Source organism: Priceomyces carsonii, assembly GCF_900007245.1.
Source record: "Priceomyces carsonii strain CBS4050 genome assembly, scaffold: Debaryomyces_carsonii_scaffold_1, whole genome shotgun sequence".
Taxonomy (NCBI): Eukaryota; Fungi; Ascomycota; class Pichiomycetes; order Serinales; family Debaryomycetaceae; genus Priceomyces; species Priceomyces carsonii.
Window position 1 is genome coordinate 618,267 of NW_026946674.1, and position 14,643 is coordinate 632,909.

The 14,643-nt window shown below is 37.9% G+C and overlaps 6 protein-coding genes across 6 annotated transcripts; 2 read left to right on the forward strand and 4 right to left on the reverse strand.

Annotated features, from left to right (window-relative positions):
• Positions 1-4: 4 nt before the first annotated feature.
• On the forward strand, positions 5-3,445 carry PSD2 (phosphatidylserine decarboxylase 2; the record flags this gene model as incomplete). Its single annotated transcript, XM_062953266.1, has 1 exon — positions 5-3,445. One exon carries the CDS (start codon positions 5-7, stop codon positions 3,443-3,445), a length of 3,441 nt encoding a protein of 1,146 aa, XP_062807179.1.
• Positions 3,446-3,506: 61 nt separating this feature from the next.
• On the reverse strand, positions 3,507-5,762 carry MES1 (methionine--tRNA ligase; the record flags this gene model as incomplete). The annotated part of the gene is made up of 1 exon (XM_062953277.1): positions 3,507-5,762. The coding sequence occupies one exon, from the start codon at positions 5,760-5,762 to the stop codon at positions 3,507-3,509; it is 2,256 nt and encodes a 751-aa protein (XP_062807180.1).
• Positions 5,763-5,934: 172 nt separating this feature from the next.
• Positions 5,935-7,314, forward strand: PRCAT00000334001 (glutamyl-tRNA(Gln) amidotransferase subunit; the record flags this gene model as incomplete). Its single annotated transcript, XM_062953288.1, has 1 exon — positions 5,935-7,314. One exon carries the CDS (start codon positions 5,935-5,937, stop codon positions 7,312-7,314), a length of 1,380 nt encoding a protein of 459 aa, XP_062807181.1.
• A 198-nt stretch (positions 7,315-7,512) lies between these two features.
• On the reverse strand, positions 7,513-8,316 carry PRCAT00000335001 (GTP cyclohydrolase I; the record flags this gene model as incomplete). The annotated part of the gene is made up of 1 exon (XM_062953299.1): positions 7,513-8,316. One exon carries the CDS (start codon positions 8,314-8,316, stop codon positions 7,513-7,515), a length of 804 nt encoding a protein of 267 aa, XP_062807182.1.
• Positions 8,317-8,567: 251 nt separating this feature from the next.
• SSD1 (mRNA-binding translational repressor) lies at positions 8,568-12,287 on the reverse strand (the record flags this gene model as incomplete). Its single annotated transcript, XM_062953310.1, has 2 exons — positions 8,568-12,124; positions 12,179-12,287. 2 exons carry the CDS (start codon positions 12,285-12,287, stop codon positions 8,568-8,570), a joined length of 3,666 nt encoding a protein of 1,221 aa, XP_062807183.1.
• A 781-nt stretch (positions 12,288-13,068) lies between these two features.
• On the reverse strand, positions 13,069-14,547 carry HYS2 (DNA-directed DNA polymerase delta subunit; the record flags this gene model as incomplete). The annotated part of the gene is made up of 1 exon (XM_062953321.1): positions 13,069-14,547. One exon carries the CDS (start codon positions 14,545-14,547, stop codon positions 13,069-13,071), a length of 1,479 nt encoding a protein of 492 aa, XP_062807184.1.
• Between the last annotated feature and the right edge of the window lie 96 nt (positions 14,548-14,643).

A 14,643-nucleotide genomic window follows, 5' to 3' on the forward strand; every position in this document is an offset into this window, starting at 1 on the left:
CCTCATGGTTTTAAAGAAAAGTAAGGCGGAACAGCAGGTGAGCAACGTGCACTTGGATGATAATTCGAGTTATCAGCTCTTCATCCAGATCAATGCCAATAGAGCTGCTGATTTAGTGCCAGACTTTGGATATGAGTCTGATTCACCAAATACTGGGGTGGGGGAAGTGAAAAAATCTTCAAAGAAGAGTATCAATCCTGTTCTAGTGGCTCTGATTAATAAGGTAAAACGTCGGACTTCGAGAAAGCTTCATACGAAGCAGCCTAGTTGGGATGACACATTATTAATACCTTTGAAATATAATGATTACTGCCCTGTATTGTATTTGACAGTGTGGGACAAACACAAAAGATATAAGAACTACATGGGAGAAATGAGGATTCATCTAAATGAAATATTTTATCAAAATTCCAAATTTTCCAGTACTAAGCCGCTCCAATGGTATAAGCTTTACTCCAAGGAAAGTTACAAGCGTTACATCACAGGGTCTTTATTGTTATCTTTCAGTTTAGTCGTCAAAAAGAAGAAGTTGAAAGGAAAAGACAAGAAACGAAAGAACGCTTTAAAAACTGACAAAGATTTGCTGTCACAAGCTGGAAGTAAAAACTCATCAAAAGTGAAAGTAACGGTTTCACCCTCTGCTGACGACTACAGCGATTTATACAATAAAATGGAAACGTTAGAGGCATCAGACGCTCCTTATTACGACGCAGAAGCCACAGAAGAAGAAAAGCAAAAGATGTATCAGCAATGGATCAAGTCTCTTATTTACTCGAATCCTGATCCCAGCTTAATACATGCAGATATCCAAGGCTTTTATCCTTCTGTCAGCGATCTGCCACCTATGGCATCAGACTTGTCAGACCTTGACTCCATTGAAGCTTCCTCAAAGAGTCAAGAATCGAAGGAGGTCTCCAATGAGGGTTCCAAAGACTTGAAACACAGCATTATAACGAAAAGTGATCAAGTTGCAGAAAAGAATTCTAGCAAAGATTTCTTGTCTGTCAAAGACAATTTATCTAATGTATCTGATGAAAATTCTAGTATTCTATCTGAGGTTTCCTCATTAATCTCAAAAGAGAATGTTGTAAATGATCCTTTGCTTGCAAATGCCAACTTGCAAAGTTCGCCTCCTCATAAAAAGAACTCAAATTCCAAGAATACTAATGCAAAATTTTCCGTCAGCAACAGAGACGTTGCGGGTGTTCTTTTCCTAGAAATTGTATCTTGTTCTGATTTGCCTCCTTTAAGGAACGTTACTAGAACATCATTTGATGTTGATCCTTTTGTTGTTATTGCTTTCGGAAAGAAGACGTATAGGACAAGCTGGAAAAGACATACCTTAAACCCTTTGTTTAACGAAAGAATTGTCCTAGAAGTCCTACTGCACGAGACGAATTTCAACATTCAATTTTCTGTCTTGGACAAGGATAGGTTCTCATTTCACGATAACATTGCCGCAGTTTCGGTTCCAGTGAAAGATATAACAGATATGGCAACTCCTAGGGGGTCTCATTTCTTAAACTTAAGGAGTCCATTAGAAGCTGCTTCTGATTCTGTACTTGACTACGACTCACCGTCGCAAAACTCTAGCATTACGGTCTTGGAGGACGATAATTTAATCCAACAAGTTAAGAAAAAGAAGTTTAGAAAAAAAATTACTACACTGCATGGCGACACTTCAAAGTTTAGAACTATAAATTTAGCATTGAAGCTCCACAATGAAAAATATGAAGGTAAATATAATCCACAACTAAAAATTCGAGTCCGATTTGAGCTCTATGAAAATTTGAGAAGGCAATTTTGGAATATTTTACTTGAGCAATACCACGTCGAGGAAACTGGTAGATCGTACGATTACATTGAACTAATATCACTTTTAGATACCTTGGGATGTCAGAATAGTGACGACATTGTGAATGAGTTTTTTCAAGACTATCAAAAGCTGCCCTGGGGAGGGGCCGTTTTGACATTTGATGAAATCATAGATTCATTGGAAAAGCATATAACTTCTTCAGAGGCTTCAAGTGTAAAATTGTTCGAGATAGAAAAGTGCCCTTTGTGTTGTCAGAAAAGGTTGACAAAAAAACAAGATATTGACATCGTAACTCATGTTGCTTTGTGTGCATCGAAAGATTGGAGCATAGTTAACAAATTGCTAGTTTCTTCATACATTTCTCCTCAAATCGCGACGAAAAGATGGTTTTCCAAGTTATTGATTAAAATGACATACGGGAAATATCAATTGGGAGGGAATTCAGCAAACATATTAGTCCAGGATAGATTAACTGGTATTATTTTGGAGGAGAAAATGGGAGTTCACGTAAGGTTGGGAATAAGGCTACTTTATAATGGCTTAGATAAAGCCAAGTCCAAAAGAGTTCGGATATTATTGAAAAAGATGAGTATAAAACAAGGTGCTAAGTTTGACAGCCCGCAGCTGAAAAATGATATTCAATCATTTATAAAGTTCCATAAGCTTGATATGTCAGATTGCTTGGAACCTGATCCTACGAAGTACGCGACATTTAACGACTTCTTCTATAGAAAACTTAAAGAAGGAGCAAGGCCTCTCGAGGCTGCTGAGAATAGAAATGTTGTCGTATCGCCGACAGATTGTCGATGTACTGCTTTTACTTCAGTCAAGAGTGCCACACGCTTGTGGATCAAAGGACGCAATTTCTCTGTTGCTAAATTGTTTAATGGAAACTTTAATAACCTAGAACACACTGACTTGTATGAACAAGAGAACTGCTCGATTGGTATTTTCAGGTTGGCTCCGCAGGATTACCATAGATTTCATTCTCCAGTTGATGGAAAAATAACAAAAATTAAACACATCGAAGGAGAGTATTATACCGTAAATCCAATGGCGATAAGGTCAAAATTAGATGTCTTTGGTGAAAATGTCAGAATACTAATCGAAATCGAGACTAAAGAGTTTGGGCCGGTTGTAATGGTAGCAGTAGGTGCTATGATGGTAGGCTCGATTGTACTTACTAAGGGCGAAAATGAGACAGTATCTAGGGGTGAAGAAGTGGGCTATTTCAAGTTTGGTGGATCTACCATTTTACTATTGTTTCAAAGCTCTAAATTTTCATTCGACTCATATTTGATCAATAATTCTAACTCCTGTATTGAAACGTTATTAAGAGTGGGCCAAAGTGTAGGTCATTCCCCTGATACGAACGAATATAAAAGACCTCATTTAAGCTTTGAACAACAGTCCGATGATTTCAAGTTAAATTTAATAAGAATGATGACTGGAGGTGATTTAAATGATAGTCGAGAGTTGAACAACTGGGAAATAGGAAAGAGTCACTTTGAAAAAGACGATATCGAAAGTATCTTAAGAGAATCTGACGAAGGAAGTCTTAATTCTAATGAGAATGGTGATGATTTTGACTCTATACATTCAGGTCCGAATATTCCTGAGACTTCATAAGTACATAAAATTTAAAATTTAATGACTACGCTACTTTCTAATATAATAACTTTGCAAAAGTTCATTTCTGCTGCCCACTATACAATTTTCTCCATTCATCAATCTTTTTCTCATCGATCCTCTTGAACAAGTACTGGGCTTTTCCGATGCAGTGACCAGGTTCCAAAACTAGTTCAAATTTATCAGTTATAGATAAGGGAGGAGCATTTAATATTTCACATATTTGATTTCTTGTTTCGGGCATGAAAGGACATATGACAGCACCAATCAAATATACTAAATTTAATGCAACAGCAACGACCGCATCTGAAATATCAGGAGAAGTATCATATAAACTGTTATCCAATTTGTTTTCTTGTAGGAATTGATTACCACGGGAAGAAATCGCCATTGCGATTTCCAATCCCTTTCTTAACAAGACACCATCCATACATTCAATATAAGAGCTTAAAAGTTTATTGACATCACTCTCAAAATCTTCGTAATCTGGTATTTTCTTAGTATCGAAGATGGGAATAACACCATTATACTTAGCAATTGCAAATTTTACTATCCTATTAACGAAATTTCCCAAATTTGCTAATAATTCAGAATTATTCTTGGTTACAAATTCAGACCAAGAAAATTGTGCATCTGAAGTTTCAGGGCGAATAGAAACAAGATAATATCTCCAAATAGATGGTGGTATACCAGAATCTTTTGCATTATTTCCAAAAACACCTATTCCTCTTGACTTAGAGAACTTACCTCCTTCATACTGTAAATACTCCGTAGTACTAACATGGTAAAGCTTAGTCCAATTATCACGCGTACCAATCTGAGAAGCAGGGAAAACAACAGTATGAAAGGGAACATTATCTTTACCCATAAATTGATACAAATCCACTTGCTCTGGATTAAGCCACCATTTCTTCCAGTCGTCTGGGTTTTTATCTTTGAAGTAATTTGCTGTTATTGAAACATAACCAATAGTAGCATCAAACCAAACGTATAAAACTTTATCTTTAAATTTTTCTAAAGGAACAGGAGTGCCCCATTTCAAATCTCTTGTGATGCATCTAGGCTCCAATCCTTGCCTTATCCAAGAGTTAGTTATGGTACGCGAATTTTTGGACCAAGACCCTTCAACTGAAGCCTTATCTACCCAAGCTTTCAACTCAGGCTCCAATTCATTAAGTTTAAGGTAGACGTGGGTCGAGTTCTTTTTGATTGGAGTAGAGTCATCCAACTTACACCGTGGATTTATTAACTCAAAAGGATCTAACAAGGCACCACACTTGTCACATTGATCGCCTCTTGCGTCTTCATAATGACACTTAGGGCATGTTCCTTCGACAAATCTATCAGCTAAAAATGAATTGTGCTTTTCGCAGTATAACTGAGCATTAGTTTGCTCCTCGAGGTATCCATGTCTGAATAACTTCATGAAAATATCCTGAGCAATTTCAGTTTGGGCAGTGGTGGTAGTTCTTCCAAAGTAGTCAAACTTAATATCAAACCAATCGTACACTTGCTTGTGAATTGCATTGTATTTGTCACACAATTGCCGTGGTGTGACTTTTTCTTCAAGTGCTTTGGTTTCAGTAGCCGTTCCATATTCATCAGTACCGCACACATAAATAGTATTATAATTTCTGTTCTTAGCATAACGGGCGTAAACATCAGCAGACAAGACAGATCCAATGATGTTGCCTAAGTGAGGTACGTTATTTACGTAAGGTAAAGCTGATGTTACCAAAATGTTCCGTTCGCCTTCTTTTGGAATTATACTTTCCTCCTGCTTCTTAACAAGGTGACCAGACTTGAACTTGCGCGTACCCTTATTCTCTTGAGTCGGTCTTTTTAATGGAGAGAAAGACAAAGCTCTTTTAATACCTTCAGAAACAAGAGAGATACTCAAAAACTCTTCGAACCACTCATCTAACTTTGTTTGGGACTTTCCATTGCTAAGAACGGGATAAACGCTAGAAAATAAAACGATCTGTTCTGCTGTTGGTTTGGCGTCCGTAATCTGAGGCACACCCTCAATAGCACCGATAATTTGTTTTACATCGTCAGATCTAAGAGCCTTATACAATGAAGACTCTACATAGTCGATTAACTCACTTGATTCAAAATCCTTAGTAAGATATCTAACAATTGCATTAGCTTCGGTTAGCTCAAAATTCGTCTTTGTATTTTTCAACTTCAATTCTGAGTCATCATCCTTGATTGTCAACTCAATTCCAAATACGCTAAGAGTCAACAACACTTTCAAGTTGTCTGAAAAAGTAACGAAGTCGGCTCCTTTTTTCAAACTCAAGTCGAGGGTTGACATTTTATTGTGTGATGTTCCTCTGTAGTTCCTTTGGTGCTTTTTTATATTAGTCAATCCTAAGAGAGTCGATGGAAGTCGATGTGATCTTAAAAATAGATTAATCTTACACAAAAGCAAATTATCTATTAAGCTCTTTATACTGAAAAATTGTCTTTACAGCCCAAGTCCACTTATGATACAGAAGAGCCAGCCGCTAAAGAACATAGGCCGCTTAAGATATAGTACCAATGGGAATAGTTGGAATATTTTGGTATCTGGCATCAATAATAATTCTGAACTGCGGACAGAGGACTCAGAATTAGGACCAACATTCGTTGTTAAAGATAACATTGTTACCAAAGAACAGACGCTGACATGTGCATCACAAATGCTTTCAGACTACAAGAGTCCTTTTGATGCTACTGTGGTAAAATTATTGAAGCAGAATGGATATAAAATGCTCGGAAAGTCAAATTTGGACGAATTTGGAATGGGTGGATCGACTACTCATTCGTACTACGGTCCTACTATTAATCCGCGATTCGAAGAATGTGAGCATATCGTTGGTGGATCTTCAGGTGGATCTGCGGCCGCCGTTGCTTCCGGATTGGCTGATTTTGCCTTGGGCACTGATACTGGTGGCTCTGTGAGGTTGCCCGCAAGTTATTGTAATGTAATCGGCTTAAAACCCACGTATGGCAGAATATCAAGATGGGGTGTCACTTCATATGCTCAGACATTGGACACTGTGGGAATTTTCTCTAAAGATTTTGAATTACTTCGAAAGGTGTTTAATTTATTGGACGCTTATGATTCTAAAGATCCCACTTCCTTGCCAACTGATATGCGCAAAAAATACCAGCCTTTGAATAAGAAGAAGCTTCAAATAGGCATACCACAAGAGATGATTTTAAGTGACATTTCTCCAGAAGTAAAACAAGTGTGGCTAGATGCAATTGTTCGTCTCCAGGAGAAAGGACACACGATACGAACGGTATCACTTCCTTCTATAAAGAAGCTGCTTCTGGCATATTACACTTTAGCAACTGCTGAATGCGCTTCTAACCTTTCACGTTATGATGGCATACGATACGGCTATACGACAGACTCGTCTCCAACTACGGTTCCAGCTTTGATATCTAATAACAGGTCCAAGTCTCTTGGAGCAGAAGTTAAGCGAAGGATTATTTTAGGGAATTACACCATTTCCTCTGAGTCAGGTAACCATTATTTCAAAGCAACGGAAGTACGCCAGAAATTAAGTCGTGAATTCAATGACATATTTAATTTGTCGAATTTATTACATGAAAGTGAATATAACAGGTCGCACAATAAAATAGATGTCATTGTTACACCGACAACTATTAGCGGCCCTCCTAGCTTGAAAGATTATTTGGATCAAGAGAAGAAAGATTTTTTAATAAGCTATATGAATGATATTTTGGTTGTGCCTGCTTCCTTGGCAGGCTTACCTGCTATATCGATTCCTTTCAAAGGTCATGGCATTCAAATAATTGGACAATTCGGAGATGATCGTTTGGTCATGGACTCTGCGGAAGCTCTTGTCACTTAACTTAAATGTATATAGTTTATCTTTTATTTAATGCGGAATGTATATTTAAAATTGTAGTATGATTCTGATATGTTGAATGTCATTAAAGTAACTCATTAAAAAAAGGAGACAAGAAGCTGATACTAAAAAGAACTTAGTCAATGATAATGCAGTAAGTATATATAAAGAAACTGTTGAAATTTTTCTCTTATAGAACGGTTATTTTCTACCCAAAAGAGTCAAAAACTCTTCTCTTGTCTTCTGTTGATCACGGAAACAACCTAACATGCAGCTCGTCGTTGTCGATGATCCACTCTTTTGGACTCCTCTGCTCACCATGCACATATGGGTGGCTTCTATAACCACAGCTACTCCTCTTGGTCTCAAGATTTCACTTAATGCCATGGCGATTTGCTTGGTTAATCTCTCCTGAACTTGGAACCTTCTTGCGTACATTTCCGCCAATCTTGCCAACTTACTTAAGCCGAGCACTCTCTTATTTGGAATATAGCCTATGTGAGCTCTTCCAAAGAAGGGCACTAAGTGGTGCTCGCACAAAGAATAGAGTTCAATGTCCCTTACAATGACCATTTCATCGTGGTTTTCTTCGAAAACTGCTCTTTTGATAACATCTCTGATATTATCCTCATACCCTTTAGTAAAGTAAAGCATTGCACGGGCATAACGTTCCGGTGTCTCTATCAAACCTTCTCTACCTACATCCTCACCTAACTCATTCAAGATAGTCCGAACGGCATCAGCAATACGCTTTTCTCTTGACGCTGCTTCTTCTGGGGTCAGATCAATCCTTAACCTAGCACCCTTCGAAGGCCACGATAATCCATCACTATCTATAGGAGGATTTAAAGTGCATGGTGAGGCAACCCTAGTTTGCAAAGGAGTGCCTGCCCTATCTTCAAAATCGCTAGATCCCGTTAATCTAGAGCGTTTCATTGGCAAGATCGGTTTAGGAACAAAAGTTCCATTAATCTTTTCCCCTGATGATGGTCTATGTTCACTCATGTTCTCTTGTTAACAAGAATTAGCGATAACTACTTCGTATTTGGCCAATAATATGTAATCGTATATTCATATACTTGGGAAAGTCAAAACTGAAAAAAAAAAAAGGAATTTCACGTGAGTCATATCTCTGCAGCCATATCTGTAATGCTGTAACCGTTGAAAGAGACATTAAAAGAACGAAGAAAATCAGAAATTTTAATAAATTAAATGTTATAAAAATTAGTAGTAAATACATCGAAGGATATATCAACTCACCGATCTGCAAATGGATTCAAAATACGCACAGTTAAACACGGCAAAGCCATACCTATTTCAGCCCTTATTAGAACTGGTACTTGACTCAATTCTCTGATTTCTTGAATGTAGTTTTCGCCTTCAACCCTTGTAACTACATCTTGTAAGTATGGCATCAATCCATTATAAGGTTCATTTGCATCCGACTCAATAATGGAGGACGAGTTGGTCCTTATATTCTTTGGAAAGGACAATTTTGTTGGAGAAGAAGGCATGGATTTTGTGTTCGAATCCTTTGTTTGATGTGACCTAAGTGGGGGCACCACTAATGAAGGAGGCTCTAAGTTCAATTTACTTAATTTCTCAGTAATCGTATCGGATGTCATATTCTGTCTCTTTAAAATGGTCTTACTTTGGATATTAGCGGCTTCTGAAGCAGAAGCGCGATATTTGTTCTTGATTGAAGATCTGTAAGAAAGAGAAGTCTGCTCATCTGGAGGGACATAGGTTGCAGAATCGATTCCTTTTTCCCAATATAACTCTAGTAACCTATTTCCCTTTTCGAACTCGGCTTTAACTAAGGGCAATTGATCTCCATGTACTCTCTTTTCAACGCCAAACTCAGGAATAAACACATCAAACGAGGATTCATATACTTGAATAACGGTACCCATACAAAGTAATTGACCTGCTCCCTCACTCAACTCATTGATAGTCTGTGATAACAATAAATGTATCGCTTGTTCCTGTGCATTAGCAGCACAATCTTTTTTAAAGTTGCAATAATCGGCAGTAGCTTTCAAAGCATCCAAGTCTTTTTCTTCTTCCCTATTTTTGAGAACCGCTTTTAATTGCCTATGAACAATCAACACAGCATATCCTCTTAAAGGAGATGTGAAATGGGTATACAAAGGTAAATTTAAATAGTAATGACCGTAAGAATCAGGATCTTGCTTACCAGCCACATAATATTTACCCCTAGACATGCATTTATACAACAAAGTTTCTACGCATTGTCTTTTAACTGTGTCTTCGATATCTAATACGGACTGTTGCAACGTAGAGGATGTCGTGGTATCAATTTTGCAGCCCAAGTTCAGAGCTTTCCGAACAAAAGTTTCCATTTTCTGTAATGTTGGAATTGGATGACGACGAAGGAGAGCCTGATCACCTAAACTAGCGTGTATTTTTGCCGCAATAGCGTTGTTCACCTTATGCGAAAGTTCAGAAATGACATCTAAGGCAAGACTGTCTTGGAAGATGTTCAAATGTAACCTGACTTTTTCGTCATCTAACTGATTTAGCAAAGTAAGATTCGGCTGAATTCCCAAATCTTTATCATCCAACCTCAGTCTACGAAATTCTTTGGCTATCAAGCTAAATGTCTTCACATAGTCAGAGGTAGCAGACGATATAGTCTCTACATCCTTGCCCATTAAAATTTGATCAAAGTCATCGTAGGTTACAATTTGCTTGGGTGAGATTATGGATTCCAGAATATAGAGATCCTCAACTTCGAATGTCACTGTATCAATTTCAAAAATTATCGAAATAGCCAAATTCTTTTCATTCTCTTTGAAAGAAACAGTCTCGTTGACCTTTTGCGGGTATAAAAGTGCAGACTTTTGGGGCAAGAAAACAGAGGAAGACCTCCTTTTTGATTTCCTATCAAAAAGGCTTCCGGGGCTGATATAATACGAAATATCAGCAACGTGGAACCCAAGTTCTATCTTGACGTCCGAAATTCTTTTGACATGAAGGGCATGGTCGACGAAATCACCCGTTTGAGTGAAGGCAATGATATAATCGTTCATATAGTTCGTTCTCTCGTAGTTAACTAGCTCGTTATCGGGACTAGGTAAATCACAACTCATTTCATCCGTATACTCATCACACAAGAAATTATTATCTCTCAAAATAGAATCGATTTCAGTCTCCTGATTATCAATTCTGCCCAACTTACTGACTAATGTACCAAAAGGATGCAAAGAAGTGATCGGCCACCTTTTTATAGAAGCAACAAATAACTGGTCTGCGTATTTTTCGTGATTTTCAACGAAATCATCAGGTGCTTGCTCCGTAGGAATGGCAATCAAAGGAACTTTCTTGTCAGTTGGTTTGAACCAAACAATTTTTGGCGCTTTTGGAGTTTGAACAGACGGCTCCTTCCCACTCTTTTTATCTTTTGCAGCTTGTGCGGCCTGTGCTGGTCTTAAAAGCCCCAATGTACCAGCAAACAGTTGACCCGGAATTCGATCAACAACAGCAACCACATGGCCAGCATATAAGGGTTTGACCTCGTCATTAATTTCCTCCTCTTCAACTAGTAATAAAGATTGTCCTTCCACTTCAACATCGTCATTTTTCTTCAACGTTGGTCTTTGCTTTAAAGAGCCTCTTCTCGTTAAGCTGGAATCGTTCTCACCATCCTCATTTTCCGCAGAATTAGGAGCCGAAGTCGCATCATTATGTATGTCATCATTCAAAACAGAAGAGCTTGGGGATTTGATATAAGAATTATCTTTTCTTCTTTTCTTTGCCTCCTTCTCCTTCTTCGATTCCCAAACCTCATCAACCACCAATAATTCTACTGCCACAAGGTCTCCTTCCAAAGCACGATTACGATCTTTTGATCCACAGATAAATATATCTGCATCCAAAAGACCATCTGTCGATACATAGGCATCGGATCTATTTTTCTTATTGACTCTCAAAATACCAGTAACCAAACGGCCCTCTTGTATAAGTTCAGGCAATGATGATTGTGGTAAATAAGGAGCGAACAATGATTTGCGTCCATTATTGTTGTTGGTTGCAGGCATAAATTGAGAGAGCGATGATATTGAACCACCGTATGAACTGTTTCGAGATTTATGACCCGGGACGAAGGATGCCTGTGGGGGTTCCAATTGTGTCGATTGTCTCTGATGTTGCTGTTGTTGAGTCCTCCAATTAGAATTTATATTCACCTGGAGATTGGGATCAACATTTCTAGAGCCGGATCGATAGTGGGAGCCCCTTCTTTGATGACCACGCTCAGGACTGTGACTGATTGAAATATTCGGCGTCGGAGGTAGCAAGTTCTCAGGCGGAAACTTAAAAGACTGTTGTCCATATGCTAATGATCGAGATCTGTTATGCAGCGACGTTGAGGGTGGACTCATGGAATCATTGCTGTCTGTTTCAGGGCTAGAACTCGGCGGAAACTTGAAAGAACCAGAATTTTCGGGCTCCACTGCATTGGTGGTATTCGAAGGGCTCAAAGATGATCTATTACTTTGCCTCTGATTTGCAGCAGCCTTTATGGCTTCGCTTAACCCTAAAGAGTGTCTTCTGTTATGACCCTGAGCTGCGTTGTTTGATGAACCTGTCCTTCTGTGTCCACTGCCTGACCCACCACTATTCGAGCTAGTAGAAGAGGACCTTGAATGCCCACGGAAATTAGACGGTGGTGGAGCAAATTCAGAAGGCTGAAGATTATACGCGTATTGTTGAGATAATTGTTGTTGTTGTAAGATTTGCTTCTGCTGAGCTTGTACTTGTTCCAATTGACGTTGAAGGTTGTATTGCTCCACTATAGAGGTTAGTATTTTGAAATATAATTTCGTTTTTTAAATATTTAACTTACCCATCAATGTAGTCAATTCACTAGGTGAACGTCTATGAGCAATATGCAAATTCTTGGGTTTTTTGGATCCCTCCGAATCTAAATTATCAGAAATGTGTTGATCTGCCATGTCCTCTAAATTTCAATTATTCTTCTTAGCGATTGAAAATGTTATTTCGAGGTATAGCAAAAAGTCAATTCAGTATTTATGAAATGCAATTAATCCTGATGCCAATCGAAATAATATAAAATTCTTAATGTCTCCTTTTTCTCAGACTGGTTGGTTTAGCAATTGGGATACTTTCTTGGCTCAGTATTGGAGCGTAATTTCTGTAGTAATTTCTTAAAGCAACGTTAATGTATCCCCGGAAAAGTAGTGGCGATTTATTAAATGAGCGATATGTATTACGTAAATTCCAATCAATCAATCTGTTTTAGCTAAATAAGCTAAGTGATATGTTCCTGTAGTGCTACCCAGATCTATGATCAATAATTTGAACACTCAATTAGTTTCTGGAGAGTAGTTTTGCTCCAGTGAAACTTTCTGGTGCTAAATTTGTTTTGTCTAAGGGAGTGCACCGAAAATTTTTCTAGTCACACAAGTGCGATTACTTAGTAAGTAAGCTGGCCAGAATAGCGATTATAAAAATAGATATGGCCGTTGAAAGCTTAAATTTGAAGGAAAATCGATGCAGTTAAAGACTTCTTAATAGCTCCTATGATCAGTACGAAATGTAGAACATTATTAGTAGCTCATACTGTTTTCGAAAGCTCAATTGTGGAGTGTTGGGGCCTAACATATCCTTACAGATCTATACATTACAGAGAATGAAATAGCACATAAACTTTCCGGAAAAAGCGGAGTTCTTTCATATTTGATCTCATACATATGTCTTTTGCTATTTGAAATGCTATACTGCAATGGTTAAAAGACTTGGGGTCAAAGACTCTAGATCTAAGATCACAACCTGGCCAGTTTCGTTAAACTCTGGAATTGATATCAATCGTATTCTGGTATCTTCGTGGATAAATTCTTTTGTGCTGTATGTAGTCTGATTCCCAGCAAAATATACATGGGGAAGCTCTTTGCTCAAGACAAAGGGATCCGTACCTTCATAAGGATAACAATAGAGCGTGTCAGGAGCAGTTGGTGCAATATTTTGCCATTTTATCGTATCTTCCATTACATCTGCTGGATTACGGTCTTCTCTCACATCTTCAGGTAAATACTTGAAAATGTCTTCTATATTCTGACCTGATGTCCCAAGTAAACTCACACCTTCAAAATCGAACCAGTTAGGGTTTGTTGCCAACTTTAGGATACTATTTTTATAAAAGTCCAGGCTCTTCGAAAATATTGCCCGGTGTAATGGCTGCTGAGGCAAACAGATCTCGGCTGGATCACTTGCACCAGGCATGATTGTGACGGGCATGGATGCTAAAATATCATCTATTAAGTGCAGAAATTTAGTTAGCGATTCTGGGTTGAATTTCGATATGTTTTTGGACCCATAATTATTGGAGGATATGAAAGTCTCGTCACTGTCGTCTTGTTTAATTGGCTGTACTGAATTACCAACAATGATTAAGTCTGCGATCTGAGAAGCGCTTTGTTTTTCTTCATCCAGGCCTAGTTCTCCCGCCAAATATTGTTTCAAAAGCTCCAATTTCAAATCATTCGTAATATTATTATCAATATTGAGACCAGATATCAAGGCAACTTTTCCTTTGACCCTATTGGAAGCAGACAAGGGTCTTTGGGGCGCTGGAACTGGGTAAACTATGTCAAAAATCTCAAATATGCCAGCCTGAATTTCAATTCCTAACACAGCAACAATGCAGCCAGTTACAAGTATATTCTTTTTCAAAAAGTCATCATTATTGAGTATTGCCCTTCCTGATTCATCTTCTATCATAACAGTCCATGTTTCATCATCGCGTATATAGCTCTTTGGGAATGGTGGTAAAACATCGTCCTTCCCAGCGTCAACGTCTTCTAAGATATTTAATTTGTACTTGAGATCTGAAAATACTGTTCCACTAACCCAACACAATTCTCCACCTCTGATATCCAATATCTTCTCTTTTTTTTTTATCACCTGTCCATCCACCTTTCTAGTTCCGTCACCCCATTTCGCTAAAGCGTTATTATCAACTCCATCCTTTAGTGTGGATAATCTATACTGATACATCGAAAAGAATTGTTGATCATACTTTCGATTACGTGAAAGTTTGAAGTCATCCCTTCTTGGATAATTTTTATCGCTTGAAACATCCTCTCTATTGGACACAGAGTACTCTGTAGATATATTCTTATTTAAGTATGCTTGTACGTCATCCATTGCCTCATCATAGATTAAATTAAAAGTTTTATTGGAAATGAGATTCATTAAAATTATATACGCGTCGCTAACAATTGGTGTTTTACATTTACTAAAATCTGTATAAATAAAATTACAAAAACTATGCAAATATATAGATATTGT